This window comes from Plecotus auritus, assembly GCF_963455305.1.
Source record: "Plecotus auritus genome assembly, chromosome: 7".
NCBI lineage: Eukaryota > Metazoa > Chordata > Mammalia > Chiroptera > Vespertilionidae > Plecotus > Plecotus auritus.
In genome coordinates this window covers 32,000,034-32,028,012 of record NC_137774.1, presented here as the reverse complement: position 1 = coordinate 32,028,012, position 27,979 = coordinate 32,000,034, and the positions used below count along the sequence as shown (strand labels likewise).

The 27,979-nt window shown below is 46.6% G+C and overlaps 2 protein-coding genes across 4 annotated transcripts; one reads left to right on the top strand and one right to left on the bottom strand.

Moving 5' to 3' along the window:
• The first annotated feature begins 25 nt into the window (after positions 1–25).
• RNF135 (ring finger protein 135) lies at positions 26–27,193 on the top strand. 2 transcript variants are annotated; one of them, XM_080679106.1, is made up of 6 exons: positions 26–423; positions 4,007–4,150; positions 7,192–7,354; positions 13,030–13,107; positions 14,315–14,385; positions 27,058–27,193. In XM_080679106.1, the coding sequence occupies exons 1-6, from the start codon at positions 64–66 to the stop codon at positions 27,094–27,096; spliced, it is 855 nt and encodes a 284-aa protein (XP_080535232.1). In that variant the 5' UTR covers positions 26–63; the 3' UTR covers positions 27,097–27,193. The 2 variants fall into 2 exon arrangements, with proteins under 2 accessions (XP_080535232.1, XP_080535231.1); XM_080679105.1 differs by lacking the exon at positions 27,058–27,193 and having other exon boundaries at positions 14,315–18,443.
• On the bottom strand, positions 21,608–22,756 carry LOC308253772 (L-lactate dehydrogenase A chain-like; the record flags this gene model as incomplete). Of its 2 annotated transcripts, none has more annotated exons than XM_080679517.1 (2): positions 22,003–22,756; positions 21,608–21,733 (listed from the first exon to the last, which is right to left on the bottom strand). In XM_080679517.1, exons 1-2 carry the CDS (start codon positions 22,687–22,689, stop codon positions 21,608–21,610), a joined length of 813 nt encoding a protein of 270 aa, XP_080535643.1. In that variant the 5' UTR covers positions 22,690–22,756. The 2 variants fall into 2 exon arrangements, with proteins under 2 accessions (XP_080535643.1, XP_080535642.1); XM_080679516.1 differs by having other exon boundaries at positions 21,691–22,271; positions 22,440–22,756.
• Positions 27,194–27,979: the final 786 nt, after the last annotated feature.

Below are 27,979 nucleotides of genomic sequence, written 5' to 3'. Positions count from 1 at the left end.
GGAGACGTCGCAGCGGGCGGGCGTCCCCGGTGTGGCCCTGCTTCCGGGCAGTGGCCGGGGACCATGGCGAGCCTGGACGACGGCCTGACGGTGCCCGTGTGGCTGGCGGAGGACGACCTGGGCTGCATCATCTGCCAGGGGCTGCTGGCCTGGCCCGTCACGCTGCCCTGCGGCCACAGCTTCTGCCGAGACTGCCTGCAGGGCCTGTGGGGCGCGGGGCGCCGCTGGTCCTGCCCCACCTGCCGCGAGGGCGCGGCGCAGCCGCTGCGGCTGCGGAAGAACACGCTGCTGCAGGACCTGGCGGACAAGTACCGCCGCGCGGTGGGCGAGCTGGAGGGCGCCCAGGCTGGGACCCCGCCCCCCGCCCACAGGCCCGCCCCCCGGCCGGTCCCCGGACCCCCGCGCCGCGCCGCACAACCCCGGGTAGGGTGGCGGGACCCTGGCTTCCAACCAGCCCCCCTCTCCATGGCTCTTCCTCCCTCATCCTTTCTACTTTCACTTTACTTTTTTCCATATAAAAATAGAACCTGCTCTTTGGAAAGTTTTAGAAAAATATGAAGAAGCAGAAAAAAAAATTCAATTCTGAAATCCTTTCAACATTGCTGCTATACTTCTTGGCATAGAGTTCCATTTCTTTCCAGTCTTTCCATTCTGTCTCTCTAAAAATGTTTTTGTCTATACAAAATCTGCCAGGTTCACCATTTTTAAGTGTATAACTTAGGTGCTTTAGTTATTTTTACAATGTTGTGCAACTATCACCACTATCTATTTCCAGAACTTTTTCATCACCACAAGCAGATGCTCTGCCCATCAAGCATTAACTTCTCATTCGCTCCCCGCTCCAGCCTCTGGTACCCTCAAACCTACTTACTGTCTCGGTGATTTTGCCTACTGTAGGAATTTCATATAAGTGGAATCCTACAGTATCTGTCCTTTGTGTCTAGCTTCCTTCACTTACCATAATGTTTTCAAGGTTCGTTCATGTTGCACCATGTGCCCAGACTTCATTCCTTTTATCCTTCCCTTGTATGTATATGCCACATTTAAAAAAATCCATTCATACATCTGTGCGCATTTGGATCGTTTCCACCTTTTGGCTATTGTAAGTGATGTTGTAGTGAACGCTGGTGTGCAAGTATCTATTTTCAAAATAGGAGGGGTCCAGTTCCCCCAGCTTTTGCTTCTGGCACTTAGGTGTTTCAACCAATCTTTTGCCCCAGACATTTGCAAGTTGTAGCTCAGCTTGCAGCATCTGTGAGCCATGCCCACAGCCTTTTTGGCCTGAGCTCTGAGTCAGGTGAAACAAAGATGAGTACCCTATGCCATTCCTTGGGGCAACCAGCATGGGACATACATGACATTTTGTGAATAAGGTATGTGCTGCTTTTCCGGAACAGGACCAGAGCCCCATGCTAAGAATCTTGAATATTGTTCCGGAGCCAGCGGGGAGTGGGGCACGTACAAGTAAAAACACCACAATGCTTTTCTACTGCCAGGTTGCTCTTTAAAAAAATTTTTTTTAATTGATTTCAGAGAGGAAGAGAGAGATAGAAACATCAATGATGGGAGAGAATCATTGATTGGCTGCCTCCTCCATATCCCCCACTGGGGATAGAGCCAGCAACCCAGGAATCAAACCAGGACTTCCTGGGTTCATAGGTCAATGCTCAACCACTGAGCTATGCCCGGTTGCTCTTCTTAGAAACAGTGTTTTCCAGAGTTCTAAAAGTTTCTGCTTGTTTTTCCATGTGTCTGTGTTGGGGGTGGGGTGAGAGCTTGGAGCTGCCCATGCCATCCTTTTGTTGTTCTCTGAAGTCCTTTTAAACAGAGCTGAGGTCTTGTTGTATAACCAGGTTATGTCTTTTTTTTTTTTTTAAATGAATTAATAGACATTATTTTTTTAGAGCAGTTCTAGGCTTACAGAAAATTGAGCAGATAGTACAGGAAGTTCCTATGTACCCCTCAGTTTCTGCAATTATTAACAATTTGCATTAATGTGGTACATTTGTCACAATTGATGAGCCAATATTAATACATTGTTATTTACTAAAGTCCACAGTTTACATTAGGGTTCACTCTTCGTGTTGTACAGTTCAATGGCTTTTGATAAGTGTCTGAGGTCATGAATCTACAGTTATGGTTACCATGCAGTGTTACTGCCCGGAACATCCCCGTGCTCCTCCTGTTTGTATCCCCCAGCCAATCTCTGGCAGCTGCTGACCTTTTTACATCTCTTTGCCTTTCCAGAATGTCATATAGTTGGAATCATTCAGTAACTAGCCTTTTCAGACTGGCTTCTTTCACAAAGCAAAATTAAGGTTTGTGGCTTGATAGCTCTTTTTTTTTTTTTTTTTTACTGCTCAATAATATTTCATTGCATGGATGTACCACAGTTTATCCATTCACCTTTTGGTGGACATATAGGTTGCTTCCATTTTTCCAAATTATGAATAAAGCCTGTTCTCTATTTTTAGATTATAAATACAGCATTATCCCACAGCTTCTTAAAACTCTTTGTTAATATGGTTTATAGTGATTGAATATCCTTTCCATTGGCTTTTAAATGAAAATGATTGTCTTTGGATGGTAGGATATTAGATGGTTTAAAACATTTCTTCTTTTTCATTCTCTGCATTTTTTTAAATTCGCCACAATAAGTGTGTATTTCTCTTATGGATAGAAAAAGCAATGCACTTATTTTTTAAAGTCTTCAATTTGCTCAGGTGCCTGGATAAGGTCTCCACTACAGAGTTCCTGCTGCTTGAATATTTAGGAGTGGGGCCTGGACCTTTAAGAACAAACAGTGTTAGCAGGGGCCAGTCACCTCCCTCTCTAAAGTAGCCTGCTGATAACTGCCAAAACACATGCTATTTTGAGGGACATCAGGGCTATTTAAGAGATGAAAAAGGCCCTGGGTCAATCCCAGCTTTTGAGGCTCCAGCAAAATTTAAAATATGACAAATGTCAAAACAAAGTTATAAAAAACTCTGGTTGATTGACAGTTGAGTGATGAATGCCTTATGTTTCTGTGACTCTATGTAGAACTACCCCTTTTGGAGGTGATGCGGAGTTCTCCATTGTGGTCTGTGCCCAGGCTGCCTCTGGTGACTGGCATCAGGTCGTGAGGCTGTTGCCAAAATATGTTGGCTGCAAAGCTTACTCCCACTCCCAGCCAGGCAGCTGAGCACATTAAGCTCTTTAAGTAGAGTTGTTTAGCACTCTATTCTGAATGGTTTTTTTTTTTAAATATATTTTTATTGCTTTCAGGGAGGAAGGGAGAGGGAGAGAGAAATAGAAACATCAGTGATGAGAGAGAATCATTGATCGGCTGCCTCCGTCACGCCCCGCACTGGGGACTGAGCCGGCAACCTGGGTATGTGTCCTGACTGGGAATCAAACCGTGACCTCCCGATTCATAGGTCAACACTCAACCACAGAGCCACACTGGCCAGGCTGAATGTTTTTTGTAATGTTAAAGATGCCAATAAACAAACAAAAAAGTTTTCATCTGTACATCACTCAAGTCTCCAAGATCCTTTCACAGTGAACAGCTAGGTAGGTCTTTTTCCCTATGGAGGAGAAGGAGGGATGTCACTTTGATTTCTGAAAAGCCTGGTCAGGACATAGGATGAATCAGAGGCAAGAGAGGAGCTTAAGCCTGAGCCACATGCCTTCCCCTGCACACTCACTTTCAGCTGCCACCGACCCTGCCAGGCTCACACGGATGTCTTCTCTGACTTCCCCGGCTCATAATGACCCCTAGGCTTCCCTTCACACTTTACTCCCGTTCCCCCTTCCCCTCCATCCCACAGATGGACTCGGCTTTCCTATTATGGCCACAGGACGATCAGTAAGGGAAAAGGACATGCAAAAGGTTTGGGGCGTCTCCCTTCTTGTCCTCTGAATGTTTTCACCCCTTCCTTGCCTGTTCCTTTATCCAGGCTTCACACTCTATTTAGAGCTGATTCCTGGGTCCAGCTTTGGGTTCTGCTTTGCTCTTTTAAAGGCGTCGGCACCGAAGAGCATCCCAGAAGCTGGTCGGGAGCTGGCAGAGCTGGTGGAACGGCTTGTAGACATTGTCAGGAGCCTTCAGAAGCAGAGGCACCTCCCAGAATCTGGGCCGGAGAACAAACTGAACGTCCTGGGCATGGTAGGCTCAGTGGGGAGAGGAAAGGGTGTGGCAGGGGGCAGGGGCGGGGACAGCTCCCAGCTGGGGCAGCATGAACGTATTTTCAGTTGAAGGATGCAGTAAGTCTCTGCCTTTTGCCCTTTGCTGGACCACCAAACGGGGAGGCCTGGAGGTGTGATAGGGAAGCTTCAAGAGGCCTAGGTTCCATCCTTTTCACCCCACCTAACCAGCTCTAAGATCACCAGTGGCCTCTATGTAAATCTTGCAGACATTTAATCCTCATCTTTTTTTTAAAAATAACTATATTTTTATTGATTTCAGAGAGAAAGGGAGAGGGGGAGAGAGATAGAAACATCAATGATGAGAGAGAATCATTGATTGGCTGCCTCCTGCACGCCCCACACTGAGGATTGTGCCTGCAGCACCGGCAGTGCCCTAACCGGGAATCGAACTGTGATCTCCAGGTACATAGGTCGATGTTCAAGCACTGAGCCACGCCTTTCAATAGCCTTTGACCACACCTTCGTCCTTGAAGCTTTCCTTTCCCTCAGCTTCTGCCCACGAGCCTTCCCGTTTCTCTCTGGCTGCTCCTTTCCAGTCTGTTTTGCAGGCTCACTCTCCTCTGCTTAGCAATGAAATGTTGGGATTCCTCAAGGCTCATCTGTGGGTCCCTTTCTCTTCGCCACACCCATGGCTTTAATTAGCACAAACATAGCTCCGCCCGGCCACTTCTCTGAGCTCTAGGCTGGTATCTTCCTTCTCATAGTCTCCTCTTAGTATCACAAAGGCACGACACTTAACATGCCCCAAACTGTTCCTCAGAGGGAATTCCCCATCTGACTGAAGCTGTTATTCTTCCAAGGGCACAAACCAGACACCTGAGAATCATGTCACCTCCTCCCTCACCTGCCAAAACATCTCTCGAATCTGTTTACTACTCTTTTCTTTTTTAATTTTTCAAATATATTTTTATGTATTTCAGAGAGGAAAGGAGGGGGAGGGAGAGAGAGAGAGAGAGAGAGAGAGAGAGAGAGAGAGAGAGAGAAACATCAATGATGAGAGGGAATCATTGATCGGCTGCCTCCTGCACACCCTAAACTGGGGATTGAGCCCACAACCTGGGCATATGCCCTCACCGAGAATCGAACCATGATCTCTTGGTTCATAGGTCAACGCTCCACCACTGAGCACCACTGGTCAGGCTCTATTTGCTACTCCTGAGCTCCCTTGAGACTTCTCTAATCCAAGCTTATGATCATGTCTTGCCTGGATTGCTACAGTAGCCTCCTAATTGCTCCACTCTACCCCCTCTAGTCTGCTGCCCTCGGGGTCATCAGAGTGACCCTCTCAAATGCAAATCTGATCATGTAACTGAAACAAATGCTTAAAACACTCCAATGGCATCTGTTGTGCAGGATTCATCCTCACAGAACCAACAAGAGCCTGCAGGATTCTGTCCCTGCCTGCCTCTCCCATCTCATTTCACCCAGCTCTTCCTGGCGCTTCAGGTCCCAGCCGCTGGCCCACATCTGTCCCTCCAGGGTGTTGTCACACTTTTCCCCACCACAGGGTGCACTCCATGGAATGTTCTTCTTCCGCCCTGTCACCTAGGTAATGCCTGCTCATCCTTCAGATCCCAAGGAGATCATCACTTTCTTGGAAAATCCTTCACTGCTTTCCTTGAACAGGTCACCCCCCCCTCCAATTAGAGGCACTCTCATGATTCCATGTAACTTTCATGTGTAGCCGTTAGCACAGCCACAATTTATTCATGTCTGTCCTCCCTCTTCTCTGGCACTGGACTCTAAGCGTCATGAGGGTGGAGACCTTGATGGCTTTTGTTCTTTTGTTCACCCGTGTATCCCCAGCCTGGCACAGTGCTAGACACTTCCCACTGGATGAGTGAGTAAGTGGGACTTTAGGGATGTAACATTAGTATTATGAGCTGGGCAAGTCATTTCATCTTTCTGAATCTCAGGTTTCTATCTGTAAAACAGGAATAATGAGGCCGGCAGCCTCATTCTTTGGATGGGATTGAAAGGGATCATGTATAAAAAAAAGTGCTTTAGCAATGAGAAAATGTAGGGCAAGACAATGAACTATGGCAAATTTTAGCTAAATTTCATGAACGTTAGCTTCTTCTTTTGCAAAATGGGGATAATAAACCTACTTTGGAAGGTTGTTATCCAAATTAGAGGTGAGCAGTGGAAGGCACTCAGTAAGTGGTGCCTGCTACTGTTATGATTGGTGGAAAAAATGGGCGATGGCTTATGCAAGGTTGGGAAGGAAAGTCTGGTGCTGTAGGTGGGAAGCAGCGGATGGGAGGCTGAGTTGGGGACTCCTAGGATCTGAAGTTAAAGAAAATCCGTGAGCATGTGTTGCAGGCCCCAGAGAGCTGGGCCTGGGTGAGAAGATATATGATATGATAGCAGTCTGGGGGAGATTATTCTAGCCTGTGTGGCTTATCTCAGTGACTATCTGCATTATTTATTTTGTAAATTATATGGGCCTAACAACTTTTTTAAAATATATATTTTATTGATTTTTTACAGAGAGGAAGGGAGAGGGATAGAGAGTTAGAAACATCGATGAGAGAGAAACATCGATCAGCTGCCTCCTGCACACCCCCTACTGGGTATGTGCCCACAACCAAGGTACATGCCCTTGACCGGAATCGAACCTGGGACCCTTGAGTCCACAGGCCGACGCTCTATCCACTGAGCCAAACCGGCTAGGGCTGGGCCTAACAACTTTTGACTTGTTTTAGTATTACTTAAGAAATTGATATTTATTGTACAAAAAGACTAGAAAATACATAGCAGTTTAAAGAAAATAAGTGAGACTCATCCATCACCCCACCACTCTTTAATATTCTTGCTGTACTATGTATTACTCCAGATTGTTTTCAAGGTGTGTATTTTGAGGGCCTAATTATGTTTTAAAAAACTCGTTAGGAGGTAAGTGGAAAATTATAGACGGGTTGCAAAACTGGAGTATACTATTTGATGCATTCCTGGGAGACTTTCTTTTCTTTTCTTTTTTTTTAAATGCTTCATCAATAGGCTTTTTCTGGTGGGGTGGACCATTCCTTGACTTCTCCAAAGCTAGCGACTTCCAACAAAGCTGAGGAAAAAATGAGAGACATTCTGCATGACCTAGAAGACATCCGGGGGAAATTGCAAGAAAACTTCACGGGGAAAGAGCTGCGTGAAGAACAAAGGCAGGGTGAGTTGATTTTATTTGGAGAGGAGGATTAAATACGGAAGTTGGGGGGAAGTGGCAGAGTGTTCCATGGCTTTGTTGTCTGGGGATATGACCCCAGGGCCCCACTGCATCGTCACCGTGGTGTATGTGAGGAGAGAATGGGCTGAGGTATTTTGTGGCTGGCTATGTTTTTGGAAGTGACTGGAGTTGTGATGTAACACAGGCCCTTGATGAGCTAGAAACTCTTTTTCTAAGACCTGTACATCTATCTAGACCAGATTTTGCTGGCTTACCATTCATCTGTATTATCTATCTGAGGTGATTCAGAAATAGGCCACTTTTTATTTTTAACTAGTAAATGGCTTTATTTAATAAAACATGCAACTTTATGTCCTGGCCAGCGTGGCTCAGGTGGTTGAGCATCATCCTGTGCACTGAAATGTTGCAGGTTTGAGTCCCAATCAGGGCACATGCTGAGGTAACAGGTTCATTTCCATAAATCCACTATTTTTTTTAAATAAATCTTTATTGTTCAGATTATTACAGGTGTTCCTCTTTTTTTCCCCCATAGCTCCCCTCCACCTGATTCCCCACCCCACCCCACCCCATGCCCTTACCCCCCGCCACTGTCTTCATCCATAGGTGTAAGATTTTTGTCCAATCTATTCCCGCACCCCTCACACCCCTTTCCCCCTGAGAATTGTCAGTCCACTCCCTTTCTATGTCCCTGATTCTATTATATTCACCAGTCCATTCTGTTCATCAGATTTTTTATTCACTTGATTTTTAGGTTCACTTGTTGGTAGGTATGTATTTGATGTCATTTTGTTGTTCATAATTTTTATCTTTACCTTTTTCTTCTTCTTCCTCTTCTTAAAGAATACCCTTCAGCATTTCATGTAATCCTGGTTTGGTGGTGATGAACTCCTTTAGCTTTTTCTTGTCTGTGAAGCTCTTTATCTGACCTTCTACTCTGAATGATAGCTTTGCTGGGTAGAGTAATCTTGGTTGTAGGTTCTTGCTGTTCATCACTTTGAATATTTCTTGCCACTCCCTTCTGGCCTGTATAGTTTCTGCCGAGAAATCAGCTGACAGTTGTATGGGTACTCCCTTGTAGGTAACTAACTGTTTTTCTCTTGCTGCTTTCAAGATTCTCTCTCTGTCTTTTGCCCTTGGCATTTTAATTATGATGTGTCTTGGTGTGGTCCTCTTTGGATTCCTCTTGTATGGGGTTCTGTGCACTTCCTGGATTTGTAAGTCTATTTCTTTCACCAGGTAGGGAAAGTTTTCTGTCATTATTTCTTCTAATAGGTTTTCAAAATCTTGCTCTCTCTCTTCTTCTGGCACCCCAAAAATTCGGATGTTGGTATGCTTAAAGTTGTCCCAGAGGCTCCTTACACTATTTTCATATTTTTTGGATTCTTTTTCTTTTTGTTTTTCTGGTTGGGTGTTTTTTGTTTCCTCATATTTCAGATCTTTGGTTTGATTCTTGGGGTCCTTTGATCTACAGTTGAATTTCTGTATATTCTTTATTTCAGACAGTGTATGCTTAATTTCTGACTGGTCCTTTTCAATTTTTTTGGCATTCTCATTAAGGTCCTTGAAGGTCTTACTAAGCTCCTCAGAGGTCTCATCAAGTTTCTCGGCGGTTTTTAGAAGATTCTTTTTTTTTTTTTTTTTAAATATATTTTTATTGATTTTTTACAGAGAGGATGGGAGAGGGATAGAGAGTTAGAAACATCGATGAGAGAGAAACATCAATCAGCTGCCTCCTGCACACGCCCCACTGGGGATGTGCTCACAACCAAGGCACATGCCCTTGACTGGAATCAAACCTGGGACCTTTCAGTCCGCAGGCCGACGCTCTATCCACTGAGCCAAACCGGTCAGGGCTAGAAGATTCTTGAGTAACCTTATAATGTGGTTCTGAACTCTATGTCATTCAGTAGTTTGCTTTCCTCCATTTCTTTCATTCATGACATGTTTCTTTGTCTCCGCATTTTGCTGCTTCCCTGTGTTGATGGAGTGGCTTTGTGTGGTAGGTGACCTATAGAGGCCAGTAGCTCAGCCTCTCCAATCACCTGAGGTGGACGCTCTTGGTACACCCCTTTGTGGGCTGAGTACAAAGTCTTGGTGTAGTTAAGCCTTGATTGCTGTTGGTACACTGGGAGGAATTGACCTCCAGGCCAATTGGCTGTGAGGACCCACTGTGTCTATAATGGAAGAACTGCTGCACCGGAGACACGCTTATGGTACAGGACTTGTTTCAGTGGGGCTTTGGTGCTCACTGAGTCTGCCTCTTGAATGTGTCACTTATGGATGTGAAATCTGGTGTCTGACACTGACCACTAGGTACACTGGCTTCTGGATCTCCAATGGGGTGCAGGTCAGCTACTGTCTGAGGCCACCCAGCGAGAACTACAGTTTTCTCCTCTTTGCTTGGGGTTTGGAGGTTTTGGAGCTATCTGACCCGGGCTGCAACTTTGCTAGGTTAAGCTGCAATAGGGCAGGCCATTCATATGCTAAAGCCGCTGCTTGGATCTTGGGTGGGTTTGTAGGTTGTGCGGGGCAGGGTCTCAGGGCGTCACTAGGCTAGGGCGTGGCAAACAGCGATGGCTGCCACTTAGCCGGCTTTGCGTCTCCAACCGTGTTCCGCGTCCCGCGCCCCAGCGCAGTAAACAATTATTTCTGCGCGCAGCTCTGCAAGCAAGCCACTCTCACTTTCCGACCAGATGGCAGACAGTCCAGCTTCTCCCTGTAGGAGTTTGGCTCCCCCACGTCTCCCCAGAAACTGGAGTTCGGAGTAATCGGGAGCTTATCTCCCTTCGGGTTGAAAAAAGCAGCACTCCCAGTCGCCCGCTGCCAGCCTAATACGCGCGCCTCCGTACCTCAGCTTTTCAGCGCTTGTGCACCCCTCAATGCTGTTTGCTCTTTCCTTCTAGTTGTAGAACTTCCACTCAGCCAGCTTTCCCGTGGTTCTGGGTGATAGACGTTTTGTCTTTTAGTTGTAGTTTTGAAATTGTTGTGCGAGGCAGCAGTTTAGGTGTTTACCTACGATGCCATCTTGGATCCCAGTTCTAAATCCACTATCTTAACCACTTTCAAGCATACAGTTCAGTAGTGTTAAGTACATTGACTTTGTTGTACAACCAAGCTCAGATCTTCTTAATTTTGCAAAACTGAAACTCTATATTGTTTAAACAGTAACTTCCCACCCCACATTCCACTTTCAGTTTCTATGAGTTTGATTGCTCTAGGTCAGTGGTCGGCAAACTGCTGCTCGCGAGTCACATGCGGCTCGTGAGCCGCGGTTTGCCGCTCTGTTGACTGATGAGTTTGCCCACCATGCTCTAGGTACCAGATATAAGTGGAATCATACAGCTATTGTCTTTTTGTGACTGGCTTGTTTCACTTAGTATAATGTTGTCAAGGGTCACCTGTGTTGTAGCATGTGTCAGAATTTTATTCCTTCTTAAGGCTGAATAATATTCCATTGTATGAGTATAGCACATTTTGTTTATCCATTTAACCAACAATGGACACTGGGTTGCTTCCACCTCTTGGCTATTATGAATAATACAGCTCTGAACATGGGTGTGCAAATATCTCTTCAAGATTCTGCTTTCAGTTCTTTTGACTATATGCCCAGAAGTGGAATTGCTGGATCATACAGTAATTCTGTTTTAATTTTTTGAGGAATTAAGTATACATCTTATAGTATTCTTTAAAAATTCAACTTATAACATTTAAGTATGCTTTAGCAAGTACGATATAGTTATTTCTTTGTGATTATGTTGTTTTTGACTATTTGGACCAGTCCAGAACATTTTTAAAGCAAAGGATCTGATATACCCCCATATCCTGAAACATCATTCCATGAAGTTGTCACAGGATTTTTTAAAAAAATATTTTTTTAAAAATTTATTTCAAAGAGAGGAAAGGAGAAGGAGGAGAGGGAGAGGGAGAGAGAGAGAGAAACTTCTATCAATGATGAGACAGAATCAGATCAGCTGCCTTCTGCATGCCCCTTACTGGGGACCAAGCCCACAACCCAGGCATATGCTCTTGACTGCAATCGAACCTGGGACCTTTCAGTTCGCAGGCTGACGCTCTATCCACTGAGTCAAACCAGCTAGGGCAGGATTGTTTTATTTTATTTATTTTTAATTTTTTATTTTTTTAATTTTTTTTATTGATTTCAGAGAGGAAGAGAGAGAGAGAGAGAGACATTAATGATGTGAGAGAATCATTGATTGGCTGCCTCCCGCAGGCACCCCATTGGAGATGGAGCCCGCAATCCTGGGCATGTGCCCTTGACCGGAATCGAACCTGGGATCCTCTGGTCCGCAGGCCGACGCTCTATCCACTGAGCCAAACCAGTTAGGGCAGGGCAGGATTGTTTTAAAGACAATAGATAGTGTTCTTCAAGTCAGTGCTTTAACAGTTGCCAAGCAATTTGACTGGCTCCTCACAATGATTCCCTTTGGCCCTCTGTGAGTACTCCACGTGCTGCCATGGAAATCACATTTTATGCAGAACAATTTTTCTTAAACAGAATAGCGCTACATTATTATTTTATATTCCCAAGGGACCCTGGCTACGTTTTAAAAAAGAAAAAGCCTGGCCCTAGCCAGTTTGGCTCAGTGGATAGAGTGTCAGCCTGCAGACTGAAGGGTCCCAGATTTGATTCTGGTCGAGGGCGCATACCTTGGTGGCAGGTTTGATCCCTGGCCCTGGTAGGGGTGTGTGCTGGAGGCAACCAATCAATGTTTCTCTCTCTCTCTGTCTCTCCCCCTCCCTTCCACTCTCTCTAATAATCAATGGAAAAATATCCTCGGGTGAGATTAACAACAACAACAAAAATATACAAATGGGGGAAGATTTGCCTTCATAGTCCGCTCTGTGACATTTCCTTTCTCTTCTTCTACCTGCTGTGTGGGCATTGGAAGCACACAGTAGCTTTAAGTTAACAACTAAACTTTAGTGCATTGAGAGGGAAGTAGGAGGTGTTAGTGAGCTGAGATGAATCTCACACCAACTCACGTTTCCCAGTGTTTATAACAATTTAAAGCATTGAGCCCGGCCAGTGTGGCTCAGTGGTTGAGCATCAACCTATGAACCAGGAGGTCATGGTTTGATTCCCGGTCAGGGCACATGTCCAGGTTGCAAGCTTGATCCACAGTGTAGGGCATGCAGATGGCAGCCGATCAATGATTCTCTCTCATCATTGATATTTCTATCTCTCCCTCTCTGTTCCTCTCTGAAATCAATAAAAATATTAAAAAAATAAAATAAAAATAAAGCATTGATATGGGGTTCGTGGATATTCTGGATGTCAGGGCACTGTTATAGCCTGGAACTGTATTCGTTAATTTATTTGCTAAATATGCATCGAGCACTTCCTATATACCTGACATGAGGCTTGGTTCTTAGAACATAGAGATGAACAAGGAGCCAGCAAGGAGTTTAGAGTTCAGGGAGGAAACAGTAGGAAAAGGCCTAGTGAGAACATGGGGCTGGACGTACCTGAGCTGGCTGCACTGCCTGGTCAAGCCCTGATGCTAAATGTGCTGCTGCTGCTGCTGCTGCTGCTGCTGAGAAAGACAAGCCATCGCTCTGATCATGATGCTTAGATACCTTCTACTTGCCTTTTTTAAATGAGACCTTTCCCCCTCCCAATTTTTTTGATTTCGTAGTTAAACTCCCGGAAGGTCTGCCTTCCTCCTCATGCTCACGGACTGACCAGAGCCCCCTTGCATCCAGGTTTGTTCAATGTAAGTATCTGGTCTGCTTAAAACTTGCGTTCGGCCGGCTGCAGAGGGGAGCTGGGAGAGGATGCCGTGTCCATCTCCTTGCTGCTAGGCCCACCACCTCCCACGAGCCCTTGCCATGGGCAGCTGATTACAAAGACAAAGGGAATGAAAAGCTCCCAAATTCCAGGCTAACCCAGACCCATGATCACTCGGAGCCCAGGCAACCTGTGGGCATCTATGCTGGGACCACCATAGGCAGCCAACTGCCCATTCCCCCATCCGATTAGTTACTGTCGCTGTCCCAGGCTGGAGTAGTCATCGAGAGCACAGATCCTGGACCCAGACTGCTTGGGTTTGACTCCTAGCTCCTGCTCACTAGCTCTGTGATCTTGGACAAGTTAGGTAACCTCCCAGAACCCCAGATCCCTCATCTGTAAGATGGAGATAATTACAGTCCTACTTCCTTCCAGGAATTGTCATAAGGGTTAGATGAGTGAATGTGTTTAAATATGTGCCTAGAGTAGAAATGCTATGTACGTTTTCACATTTATTTACTCAGTAGGAAACGGTATAAAATATACAAAATGAATAAGACATGATCCTTAATAAGGAAGCTTATGTATAACTAGAGAGAGATGGACAGCCGTGGTCATGTCACTGTGCTGCAGGTAGAAGATGGTACATTAGAGAACAGCTAATGCAGGGGTCCTCAAACTACGGCCCGCGGGCCACAGGCGGCCCGCCGAGGACATTTATCGGGCCCTCCAGGTGCCACTGCCGGTCCTGCTTAGCAGCCGACTCGTCCTGGGCCCGCAGTGCGCATAGGAATTTGTTCATAGTTGTTTTTTTTTTTAACTATGGTCCGGCCCTCCAACGGTCTGAGGGACAGTGAACTGGCCCCCTGTTTAAAAAGTTTGAGGACCCCTGAGTATGGAGCAAAGCAAGAGGTGCCTTTTTGCTGGGTGGGATTCAGGGAGGGGTTCCTGAAAGAAGGTTCATGGTAAGTAGAGGTTAAGCAGGGAAAGGGGTATTGTTAGCAAGCATCAGGGATATGTACTAGTATAGAGAGCAGCAAGTGTTTGACATACCTCTATTAATGCCAGTCTGAGTAAAACTTTATCACACCCAAAGATACAAAGCTGCTTTTTGCTCTTTGAGGACCTCTGAGCATGGACAGTCAGCGCTGGCTGGTTATGTTCTTCCTTTTTTTTTTTTTTTCTTCTTTAAGGGGCTATCAGTCCAACCTTTGACCTGGGGAGCCTGTCCTGTAGCCTGGAGGTGTCGGAGGATCGCAGGAAGGTGACTGTATCTCACATCACACAGTTTTATACCTGGAGTCACGACAGGTTTACAACCTGCCAGGTCTTATGCTCCCAAGCCTTCTCTTCTGGGCAGCAGTACTGGGAAGTGGACACTCAGCAGTGCAGTCACTGGGCGATCGGCGTGGCTTCCTGGGGGATGAGCCGAGACCAGATCTTGGGAAGGACCAGGGACTCCTGGTGTGTAGAGTGGAAGGGGACCAGCCAGCTCTCGATGTGGCACATGGTCAAGGAAACTGTCCTCGGCTCAGAAAAACCTAGGGTGGTGGGCATCTGGCTGGACCTTGAGCGGGGGAAGCTTGCCTTCTATTCAGTGGCTAATCAGGAGAAACTTCTGGGTGAGTGCCCAGTCTCCGCCTCCTCGCCCCTGCACCCTGCCTTCTGGCTCTATGGTTTAAATCCCGGAAACTCTCTGACCATAAGGCCAGTAAAGGTATAAAGGTTAAAACACGTTGGTTTCCAGTTCTCTTTGTCTGCCTTCAAGAATCCCACTCCCGAAGTTAAGGGGTGTGCAGTGAAGGCTTAACTCTGCACAGTCCAAAGAAAGAAAGAAAGAGCCCTTGGCTGGCATCTGGAACGTAATCTCTAATCCTTTGGAATATCCTGCCTGATAAGAGTGTCTGCGTTGACCTGGGGGCCTTGGGCCGGGAGGTATCATCAGCTTGACCTTGGGAGAGGTTGGAGACTAAGGTCAGCCACCGGTAGGTGAGGCCTGTCTACCTGACCGACTTCCACTGAAAGCCCTGGATACCAAGGCTTGGGTGACTTTCCCTGGTTGACAATATGCCTTGCACATTGTCACACATCATTGCTGGGAGAATTAAGAATTGTCCATATGACTCCACTGGGAGAGGATAATTGGTGTCTCCTGGCTGCTGCCCTATGTGCCTTCTTTTTACTGCTGATTTTAATATGTATCTTTTCACTGTCATAAACTGTAACCAAGAGTATAACAATTCTGCTGAGTTCTGACAGTCCTAGTGAATCACTGAACCCGAGAGTAGTTTTAAGGGACACCCCCAAACACAAGGGAAAAACCTAGGGAGGTTATGAATCTCTGTGAAATATTACCACAAATGTAGTGGTTTCAAACAACACACATTTGTTGTCTCAGTCTCTATGAGTGAGGAGTCAGGGCACAACATAGCTGAGGCCTCCGCTTCAGCGTCTCACAAGATGCAGTCAGAGTGTCAGCTGGGGCCTTGGTGTCAACTGAGGCTCGACTGGAGAAGGACCTGCTTTCAAGCTCACAGAGTTCTTGGCCACATTCAGATTCTCCTGGGTTGTCAGACTGAGGGCTTTGGTTTCTGCTGAGTATTGGTTTGATATGATTTTAAATCCATTTGTTTATGACTTAAGTGAAGCTGTTTTAATCCTGTTTATGCAAAGACAAGAAAATGTTTTAGAAGGGAAGTTGTTTTGCCCAACAGGTGTGGTCAGTGGTTGAGGGTTGACCTATGATCCAGGAGATCAAGGTTTATTTCTTGGTCAGGGCACATGCCTAGGTTGTGGGCTCCATCCCCAGTAGGGGGGGTGCAGGAGGCAGCCGATCAATGATTCTCTCATCGTTGATGTTTCTAGCTCCCTCTTCCTTCCTCTCTGAAATCAATAAAAATATTAAAAAAAATTTTTTTTAACAAGAAGGGAAGTTGTTTTGATATAGAAGAATGACGTAAGTTGTGTCAGGATGTCATTATCTCATCTGTTGTTGATAAGCACTCAGTAGCTCAGCTGCTAAGGGGCCATGCTGAGGGCTTACTGATAACAAGTGGAGAAGCAACTATGGCAAGAGGACACACTTAGACTAAAAATACTGGCACTCGGCTCATCGGTGCTGTCATGGCGGGCTTGCTGAAGAAGACTACCGGCCTTCCGGGCTGGGCTGCATATGAGAGTCCACATGAGAGGCTAAGAATATTGCACACAAAGATTCTTGATGTTCTTGAGCAAATCTAAAAGTGCAGCATATAGGAAGTACATAGAAGAGATTACAAATGAAAAGCTGGATATGGTTAAAGCAAAACCAGATGTTAGAAAATTAGAAGACCGACTTCAAGGTGGCCAAATAGAAGTGATTCTTCAGCTGAAAATGAACTAAGTCTGGTAAGAACAATGATAGGGTGGAAACCGTGGAGCCTTTAGTGCAAGCATGTCAAACGCTCGGCCTACGGGCCGCATGCGGCCCACAACGAATATTTTTGCAGCCCAGCCAATATAATGGCATGTAAAAAACGTTTTAATAAAAACTTCATAGCTTAATTTTGACAATATCCTGTTATACATAATTATTAATAACGAACTACAACATTTGCTAATGACTGATTACTACAGTATAATCATGTTGCATTCATTTCCCTACGCACCTTACCCGCAGGCGCACCATTTCTCTCCACTAATACCAGCAGCAGATATTTTAGCAGCTGATTGCCACGTCAATAGTCTTGGACTGACTTGTTTGGTGTGTGCAGCAGGAAATATTTTGCTTTCGGAGACAAGAAAAATAGCTTTATCTGCGTTACACTTATTAATTTGTGTAGTAATTCAGTGTCTGCTAAGTTAATGTTGAAGAAAAAATATTAATTTTTATTTAAATGTTCTCTTATTTTATGTTAATGATTACTCATTTATTTCAGCATGTCACTATTGAAATAAACCTACGTTTCTATGAAAATAGAAGCTTTTGGTTTTTTGCGGCCCACATAAACTTAAACCTTGTTTATTTGGCCTGTGTTAATCTTTGAGTTTGACATGCTTGATTTAGAAGGCAGAAAATATATCTATTGAATTTATGGCTTTGGCAGAAGTAGTTTTGAAACAGAATATTGTCAGTGCGAGTTAGTTGTTACTAACTGTGGAGAGCGGCTATAGCATTTGGACAGGTTCAAGCCTGGGACTAATGAGAGGGCACGATCCTCTCGTGGCAAAGCCACATGCACGTCCCAGCACAATTATAGCCAAAGGCTATAGTTGTAATCTTGACCTTATGGTTCGAACCTGTGGTCCCACGTGGCTGAGTGATTTAGGCTGCGGGAGGTGCAGCCAGTAAACAAAGTTTGATCAGGTGCATGTGATTGAGTAGATTGGAAACCTGTGAGAATGTTGTAAACATCTTGACCACGCCCTTACTTTGCCTCCTGGAATCTGGCTATAAAATAAAGACTCGGCTTGCAGGCGGGCGCTGTCTCTCCATCAGAGAGGGCAGCGTCCCACCTAGCACCCAGCTTTCTTTTCTTGTCTGTCTTTTCTGAATTCTTCACCCCCCCCTCTCAGGTTCATCCACGGCCGTGCTGGTTTGGCCCAACTAGCTATATTTCATAAGAAACAAAAAAGTAATGACAGATAAAAACTGGCTCCTTTGCAAGCATAGAAACTGGAAGGGAACATAGAAAGTCTAGAAATCCTGGGATTTACTGTGTTGAAAGGAACAATCATCTCTCATTTTCAACCTCTATGGGCTGTAAAATATTCTCAAAATAGGGCATAGCTTTAGGGGCAAAGCTCAAAACGTAAGGCATGGCTATGAACACTCAGCCTTAAGGTCAAGACCAAATCAAGGGCAAGGCCATTATTCCCCTTATTAAGTTCTCTGAGGAGATTAAGACAGTCCCAGGTAATCCTGCTGGTTGGACAAAATGACTCATGAAAAGGAAATTGCATGTCATAAAGCCTAGCAGTGCCAAAGTACTTGAAATTATATGGAGAGAGAGAGGGAGGGCAGGGCCATGTCTCAAAGCGAACTGTGGGTTTAGCTACTGACACTTCGTATTGTCCAAAGTGCTCCAGTCTAGATTAAATAAGGCTGACTTTTCAGAACATAAAATGATCTTGAGCCCCAGCATCTACAGGCAGGAAGCAGGCTGATGATGTTGATAAGAAAAACAAAAATACACGGAAGAAATATGGCAAAAAACAGGAACAGATATTTTGGAGAAGAGGACGCCCTTATGGCTGGTAGACAAGTGAAGAAATGTTTAGCCTCATTAAGGGTCAGGGAAACCCAAATCCAGATGAGGAAGATATCTTAATTCAAAATAATTTGTTTAGAAAAAAAAAAAAAAAGGAAACGCGGACAATACCAAGTGTTGGAGGGACTGTGGATCAACAGGGTCTTGTAGGCGTTGCTGGTATTTTTATGTAGCTACTTTGGAAAATGAATGGGACTATCTTGTAACAGTGAATATCTCAAACCAGCGATTTCATAGGTTTATATATGCCTAATAGAAGTCTTGCTTATACAAAAATGGTCAGAGCTGCACTGTTTATGATGACAGAAATCTGGAGAAAAACTCAAATGCCCACCAAGAGGGAGTGGATGAATAAATTAGTAGTGTACTTAACCGATGGGAAAAAAGATATAAATTTTAGAAATACATGAATTCAGGGTGTTGGTTACGTTGGGTTGGAGGAGTCGGGGAGAATGGTGTAGAGGGAAAATAGATTAGAAGTGGTTATTGTCCAGGCGCTAGCTTTTGTTTTGAGTGATGGTTCACATGCATTTATGGCATTATTAAAAAGAACTGGGACTTTTAAAAAGAGATAGTTTTGATTGCTTTTTTAAAAAAGTCATAGACTATGAGCGTTATGAATCCGTAGAAGTTGGCTAGTTCTACTCCTTCACGTTTCCTTTACTCTCCCCCACACCTAACCCATGTCAGTCCTATCAAACACACCTGGGTCCATCCCCTCTGCACACACCAGTGCCAGTGGGAGCCACCCTCTCATCCGCCTGCACTTCCTCTGTGGACTCCTCCATTCTCTGTTGCTGTTTTTCAGCTCTCTTCCCAATGCCCTTAGATTAAAATTTAAGCTCATCATGGCCTGCCAGGCTTCACATGAGCTGGTCCCTGCCTTCCTCATAGATGTCATGTCCTACATGCATGCTCACACAGGTTTTATGTGCCATTCTCACTGACTTTCCTTCCGGCTGCTCTCTGCATGTAGTAGATGCTGCCAGTACCCAGCTCATGTCCCTTGGCCAGGCCTTCCATCAACTGGCTTCAGCCATGGAAGACGCCCTGCCCATGAACAGTGGGCAGAGGTGCCAGGGAGCACCCTCCCCAAGGACTGGTGGGCATTGGAGAATAAATACCCCATTTCTTTGCTTCTTAGTGGGATAACTCAGGGGTAGGCTCTGCACTGTTTCCCAAAGTGTCACTGGGAGATGCCATTTCAGTCACCTACAGTGGAGCTGATTAGATTATCTTTTATTGACATACTAGAGGCCCAGTGCACAAATTCGTGCAACAGTGGGGTCCCTTGGCCTGGCCTGTGGGATCAGGCCGACACTGGCTTTCTGACATCCTCCGAGGGGTCCTGGATTGGGAGAGGGTGCAGGCTAGGCCGAGGGACCCCACCAGTGCACGATTGGGGCCTTGGGGCCGGTGAGGGACATGGGAGGTTGGTCAGCCCGGGAGGTACTGTGGGAGGGCTCCAGGGCGTGTCCAGCCCATCTTGCTCAGTCCTGATCGCTGGACCCCAGCAGCAGGCTCACTTACCGGTCGGAGCATCTTCCCCCTAGTGGTCAGTGCACATCATAGCAAGTGGTTGAGTGGCCTTAGCATATCATTAGCATATTATGCTTTGATAGGTTGAACAGCTGACCGGAAGACTGGACACTTAGTATATAGGCTTTTATTATATAGGATCCTTTCTTAAGTCCTTCGCCATCTTGGTTTTGCTCCCCTGCTCCCTTACTCATCTTTCCTGCACCTCCCAAGTAAACCATTTTCACCAAAATCTTGGCCTTGCATCTTATTCACAGGCGGGTATAGACTGAGTTACATTTGCACTCACCATTCTCTCTGCCAGGTGTATTCTGTGTCATTCAGGTCTCAGCTCAGGTGCCATCTCTTGAATCCCCCCACTAGTCAGACCCCTTTGTTATTTCTCTTCATTGACTTATCCTATTTGAAATGATATTGTTTATATAATTAGCTTGAAAATTGTTTCTCTCCCCCAGTTTGTTAGCTCTACAGGGCTAGTGCCTTGTGTATTGTGGTTCTGAACACATTAAAGAGTGCCTGGCTCATAGTAGGCATCCTTTAAACATCTATTTACTTAGTGAATGAGTGTGTTTTTTTATGTGTGTTTTTTTTTCCTGGGAGGGATGTCAGATACTGCATCAGGCCTAAGCTTTACAGCAGCTGTTTGAGTACATGCATTTCTAATTGGCACAGCAATTGCTGGCTTGTACATGGAGACTGCTATTGTGTTTTTGAGCGGTTGATTCTCTTCAGTGAGGTTAATCTGCTTACAATGACTTTGAAATGATCACAATTGCTCTGCTAATTACAATCCCAATAAACTCTCCATGAAAGCCTATCTTTGAAGTACCTCCAGCCCAATAACACTGTTAGAAAGAATTATCTGTGGTTGAAAGTAAGTAAACCACGTTTATTTAATAACAGTCTTCAATTCAACTTGACTTTCCATTGATGTACCTGAATTAGTAAAGCCAGAATGCGTACAGCAGTGAGACGTTGCCAAGGCTTGCCCTGGAAATACAGATGTGGAGGGAGGAAAGAAAGGCTCCGTGTGCAGTCCTTTGGAGAAAGCTCATTTCTCAGGTGGCCTGGTCCATCCCCTGTTCACCTGGCCTGGACCTGCTTCAGCAAGGGTCTAGCGGTCTTTTAGCCTCAGGACCATGCAGACCAGAAAAATGGCCCCAGGGCCCGGGACTGCCTAGGGGAGCTTCTGAGTCTGGAGAGCCTGTGTGGACCTGTTTGAAGACTTAGTTCTTTTTTTTTTTTTTTTTTTTTTTTTGACACTGTTCAAGGTTTATTTGGCATTTTAGTTGTTATGACACTTGGATAGTTGGCTGTATTATTTATATGTAGACTTTTCTTTTTACATTATATGGCAATGTACACTAATCTGATACATACAGTACACAGAATAAGATCCTTTAGAACAGTTATGCACAAAACATGCAATATTGGATTTACATTGGATCCCAGGATGTGATTGATTGGAGAAAAAGGAACCACCAGTTATGTAACACACAGTGAACACACATCTAGTCTGAAGGGCAACTGTAGTGTGAGCAACATTGGCCGCAGTGCCTTTGAGGAGGTGGAACTATTTCACACTAACCAGTTTAGGACTACACAAGATAAGGACCATCCAGCATCAGGATGCAGATGCTGGGTTTTATGAACCATTACTATCTCTATCTTTAGGAAACTGATGTTCTTAGTCACAGATCAGATAAAAAGGACAATATGCAATCTCCAACTAAAATCCTGCTGTAGCCTAGACAGTGAGATTGGTATGACATCAGAAGACTTTAAAACTGCAGCTCTTTCTGGGTCCCCCACAGTGTATCTGCACTCTTCTTCAAACGGGCCTCTTCCTCAGGTGTCAGAATCACCTTCACAACATCTGAGATTCCATTCTGTCCCAAGATGCAAGGAACACTAAGGAAGACGTCATCTTTTATTCCATAGAGACCCTTAATCATGGTGGAAATTGGATGCACCCGCCTAAGATTCTTCATCATAGTTTCTGCTAAATCTGCCACAGATAGGCCAATGGCCCAGGATGTATAGCCTTTCCGTTTGATTACCTCATAAGCACTGTCAACCACCTGCTTGTGAACTTGTTTCCACTGTTCCTTATCTGCATCAGTGCCTAAATCAGGGTGCAGATTCTTTAGGGAGACACCAGCAACATTCACTCCACTCCATACAGGCACACTAGAGTCTCCTTGCTCCCCAAGGACCCACCCATGACAGCTTAATGGGTGAACTCCCAGCCTCTCCCCCATCAGGTATCGGAACCGGGCTGAATCCAGATTGCAACCACTTCCAATAACACGGTTTTTGGGAAAGCCGCTTAACTTCCAAGCCACATAGGTCAAGATATCCACTGGATTGGAAACAACAAGCAATTTGCAGTTGGGACTGTATTTCACAACATTAGGAATGATGAATTTAAAGATGTTCATGTTACGCTGGACCAAATTAAGGAGGCTTTCTCCCTCTTGTTGACGAGCCCCAGCTGTGGTAATAACCAGCTTGGAGTTTGCAGTCACACTATAGTCTTTGCCAGAGACAATTTTTGATGTTCTAAGGAAAAGGCTGCCATGTTGGAGATCCATCATTTCTCCCTTTAATTTGTCTTCCATGACATCAACAAGAGCAAGTTCATCTGCCAAGTCCTTCATTAAGATACTGATGGCACAAGCCATGCCAACAGCACCAACCCCAACGACTGTAATCTTATTCTGGGGGCTCTGTTCTTCCTTAAGAAGATTCACAATCAGCTTATCCTTGAGTGTTGCCATTTTGGACTTAGAACCAAAAGGAACCGGGAGTGCACGGGGGGCGGGAGTCGGTGGCGCACGATGTACGATCCGGACTTGGCAGCTGCAGCTCCGGTCAAGACTTAGTTCTTATGCTGTTTGTTAACAGGGCAGACCAGATTGGAGTCTCAGGTTCTATTTAGACACGGGCTGGTTCATTAGTTCATCAGCACATTCAACAGCAGAATCAAATGCACTGTGTTCAGCCAGGAGCTCAGAGACCAGCCAGGAAAGTGGTCTGAGTAAGCGCATAGGAGCGAGCACAGCCCCTGGACCCAGAGAAGGGTGGGGGCTGGGAGGAAGGGAGAAGGCCTTATGGAGAAGGTGGATTTGGAGGAGAGCAGAAGCTCACACTGTGATGAAGCAGACAGAGGAGGTTATTCTCCCGCAGAGAGGATCATCCACAAAGATCAGGGCGTGTCTGCAGAAAGATGTGGAATCCCGCCTACGTGCAGAGAGTGTAGGTGAAGTTACAGGTGGCACTTGTCTTGGCCAGATCAGGAGGAATGGTGCAGCATAAGCCCAGATGCTTGGGCAAAGAGACTAGGAGAGTGACAACAGCTAGTCATTCCTACCACCTCAAGTACTTTGTGGGCAGCAGGCTGCAGCTGGCGGGGTGCATGGGAACTGATGGATGTGGCGGTGGCCTGAGTGCCTCTAGTCCAGGGGTGGGCAAACTTTTTGACTCGAGGGCCACAATGGGTTCTTAAACTGGACCGGAGGGCCGGAACAAAAGCATGGATGGAGTGTTTGTGTGAACTAATATAAATTCAAAGTAAAGGAGCCGAGGGGAGAGCAAGAGAACCCTCCGCTCTTTCGGCTCCGCAGGCCGGATAGAACAGCCGAACGGGCCGGATCCGGCCCGTGGGCCGTAGTTTGCCCACGGCTGCTCTAGTCCCATCTCTGCAATGACTTTTCAGTGTGACCTGGGGAAGTCAGTTTCCGCCTTCTGAGACTCGGTTTCCCCATCTGTAATATGAAGAGAATGTGCTGGATACCTGATTCTTATCTTCTGGGGCCTGAATTACAGGTATAGGCACATGAGTTTTTTTTTTTTTTGTTTTGTTTTTAGTTTGTTATTTTTAATATATTTTTATTGATTTCAGAGAGTAAGAGAGAGAGAAACATCAATGTTGAGAGAGAATCATTGATCGGCTGCCTCCTGCACAGCCCCCCGGAACCTAGGGATCGAGCCCGCAACTTGAGCATGTGCCCTGATCGGGAATCGAGCTGTGACTTTCTATTTCATAGGTCGATGCTCAACCATTGAGCAACACTGGCCCAGGGTGGTACATAAGTTTTGATGCTGGTTCTGAAATGAGGCCAAGGCACCTTTCAAAAGCTCGCCCAGGACACTTTCAGAGCCACTGTGGGCGAATGGTCTTCCAGGCCCGTTCAACTCTGACACACCAGGACGCCCACCCAGGTGTTCGTCTGAAAAATACATGGAGCAGAGGGGTGGCAGAGGGGAGGTCTAGGCATGGGGGTGGGGGCTCTTCAAAGGAGGCTGAATGGGAATAGTGGAAGGGTCACTGAGGAGACAAAAGGCATTGGAAATGGGCAGAAAGTTTACAGAGGGAGACAGCGAGGAGGGCCCTGCAGGTGGAGGTTACAGCAGAAGCAAAGTCCTGGACACAGAAAAGCATGTGGCAAGTTCAGGAACTGCAAATATTGAGCCATGTGGGAACCTGAGGAGACATCCCGTGAGCAGCCAGGAATGAACAGTGAGCAGCTTGAGCTTCGGGCAGCACTTGACGATGGGAAGCCACTGCTGCTTTGTGAGCTAGAGCGCGCACGGCCTCGCAGGTCAGCCCAGCCCACGCTCGATGAGCAGAGTGCACGCTGGCCTCGTGGTTTTAACCCATAGATTTGGCCCAGCTACATTTTCTTGAGCATCTACCACGTGCTACGTATTGCAAGCACTGTGCAAGTGGCTTCACCACCTGGCCACTCCGTAGCTGTACAGTCACATCTCTTCTAGCCATTTCCTCACTCCTGTAATTCTCCTTATGCATCCCCCTCACCACGCTCCCCTGTCCAGCTCCCCCTAGCATCTCTGAATGAATGTGCTCCGAGGAGCCTAACGGTTTATACATAGCCCCTTTCTCTGTTGGCATGCCCCTTCCCATTCAGCCCTCCGTGGGAGACTCTGCTTGATGAACCTTCCCCTGGGAGGCCTCGCTGATGCCTTCGGAGAGCTTCTCTTCACCCTCTGCATGGCTCATCTACCCCTGTCCTGGCACTGGATGCCTTTTACTGTTTATTTGTGAGCCCCTGGGCAGCAGTCAGAGGTCAGGCTTGCATTTCATTGGTTTTCCTGGTCTAACTGATGAACTGTTGGAACAGGGCAAGATGCCAAGTGTCTGGTGATTAAGATCATTGAAATGGACAATATCTGGGCAGGGCTCAAACGTTGTTTAATTATCGCACACCAGTGAGGCATATGTAGCCATTCGCACATAGCACTGGATAGGTGACTTGGGTGAGTTTATGCAACTGCTAATTGGCAGAACTGGGCATCAAAGGCACATGTGTTTAGTCCTGGTTCAGAGCCCTTTAGCTGGGGACAGTGGCTGCATCCCTGGATGAAAAGATGTGGGATTGGAGAAGCCACAAGCAGGCCACTTCCTCTCACTCACTCTTCTCAGAGGGGCAGCTCCTACTCACTTTTTCAAGATCCTTATCTGCTTCTGCACGAGGGGACGTTTCCACGCACTTGCACATCCATCCCTTAGAGGGATCGGGAGGGGCGTGGTCAACGTGGCCACTGGACCTGAGTACCCACCTCTTCTCCCCGTGACTTCCCCACCTGGGAGCTCCCATCGCTCTCTATAAAAGCCCTGGCCACTGGGGGATGGGCCACGGACAGCACTTGCTTCACCAGACTCGTGAGACCTCTCCAGAGAGAGCCGAGCCCGCCCGTGATGAAGCTCATCACCACGGCCCTGGTGTGCCTGTTGTGGGTGGGGGCGTGGCTGCAGGATGGGGACAGCTGGAGCTGTGAGTGGGCTGGCATCCCTTAGCTTCACCTTGGGGAGGGCAGCAACTGGGCAGGCACCCTGGGGTTGCGGATAAGGCTCACCTCCACTCCCTGCCTCCGTCTCACCTACTCCAGGAAGAATTCTTCTGGAAGAGGAGGAATGGGTGGGGGCACAGGGCCCGTGGGAGAACCAGGAGTCTGGGTAGCCACAGGCAGCTGAGCCACTCGTTCCTGCAAAAGGAGGCTCTGCCTCATCCAGACCCTGCAGACAGATGGACGGGGCTGTGAGGTTATTAGCTGGAGGCCTGAGGTCCAGAGGGGCCTGGGTCTTGCCTCCACAATGTAACAGATAAAGGGCAGAGGTCAAAACCTGGGGCTGTAAGAGTTGGCTAACCACAGGCAAGTCACTTTACTTCTCAAACTCGGGTTTCTCCATCATTAACGTGGGACTGAGAATGTCTAACATCCAAGGCTGTTTAGGGAATACCGACCTAATGCTAAATACACGAAAGGGGCTTTGTATACAGTAAGACCAGGAGGAAGGAGCAGGATTGGAATGCAAGTCTTTGGAGAGTGGGTGTGGGAGGGGGTGTACAAGCAGGCAGGGTCAGGTGGGGGGTCAGGACAGAGCTGAGGACCGGGAGCAGGGCATTCTGAGAGCCAGTGGGGGAGCTGACCAGTCTCTGGGTGCTCTTCCCTTGTTACTCTATCAGTCGGGTGCCTAATCCTGTCCCAGGTTCTTGGATCACAGTTATCCTTCATGGACCAGACTCACCAGGCCCCCAGAGCGTGAGATCCAGAGCCCTCGAACCCAAATATTGGGGCAGAACCTCACAGGAATGGTGAGATGTCAGAAGTGGAAGAGCCTTTAGAAACCAGTCTAGAGAATGGTTTATTTTACAAATGGGAGGTCTGAGGCCCAGGTGGTCTTGCTCAAGGCCACCCACTGATTTGTGGGGAGTTAGGATCTGAACCCCAGTGTCCAGACTCTGCCTAAACACAGAACGAGGTGGCTGGTGGGACAGTGCTACCCTGGGGCCCTCCCAGTGTTGTTCCAAAGCCTGAGCCTGTCCTGCAAGGGTTTTTTGTTTGTTTGTTATTTTAATCCTCTAATTCCATTGAGAAAGGGAAAGAGAAATATTGATGTGAGAGAAACACATCAATTGGTTGCCTCCTGCCTATGCCCTGACCTGGGAAGAGCCGGCAGCCGATAGGCACCCTTGACCAGAATTGAACCAGGGACCCTTTGGTCTGCAGGCCGAAGCTCTATCCACGGAGTTAAATCTGCTAGGGTGGTTTTTTTTTGTCGTTGAAAGAGAAAAGAAATCCAGGTTGACCAGATGCCAACCATTTTTGCGTTTCTCTTCTAGTGCACGTGCCGCCTTCCAATTGTTGCTTCACATTTGTGAAGAAAGCGATTTCCCTGAAGAGCATCCGTGTTACAGAAACTCCAGTTCCTCCCGCTCCCACGGGGATGGTCTAATGTGAGTGTCATTCCCTGTTCAGTTCCTGACTTTCTCCTCCAGAAAACAGAAACCGTTACTGGAATTCGAATAGCGGACGCTAGGTGGCGATGTCCCACCAGATTAAGGTTTCTAAACCCTGGGAGCAAGACCTTCAAAACCTGGGTGCAGAGCTGAGTGTGGGCGCCAGGGGGTGCTCCGGGCGTCCTCGCCTACTCCAGGAGGATGCAGTTTCTTCGCGCTCCAAGGCGCCAAGTATTCTATCCTACACAGTATTTTATGCCCAGAGGAAGGAACTGCTTACATGCTCCCAGGATTACTGCACGGTAAGAAGAGCGAGGGGGTCACGATTAGTTCCTGACTCCAGATTTGCCAACCTCTAGTCTTGGGTGACCTTGGGCAGGTGACTCTCTGCCCTGCATTCTTCAGGTGCTCCTTTGCACTCCTACCTGTGAGGTGGAGTAAGCACCATGGCTGCATCCCAGGGTCCTTACAACGGTGACTGAGGTAGTTTACAGTTGTGGTGTATATTGTCTTGGTTAACCAATTCGGGGCACATATTTTCATGATCATGAAAACTGAGGTTGAGGGAGGTGGAAGAGTTGTTGGAGATCACCCAGATAATTAAGGCAGAATCGGTCTACTGTTAGGACCACAGCCAAGCTTAGGCTGTTGGCAGATCAGAAAAGAACCACACACACACACATGCTTAGAATGACTGAACGCAGACACGGGAAAAGATGAGCAGAGGGGCCCTCCAAGATATGCCAGGAGGGGAATGGAACTTCCCTGGAGGGTTCAGGGGCTGATGCTACCCAGAAGGCACAGC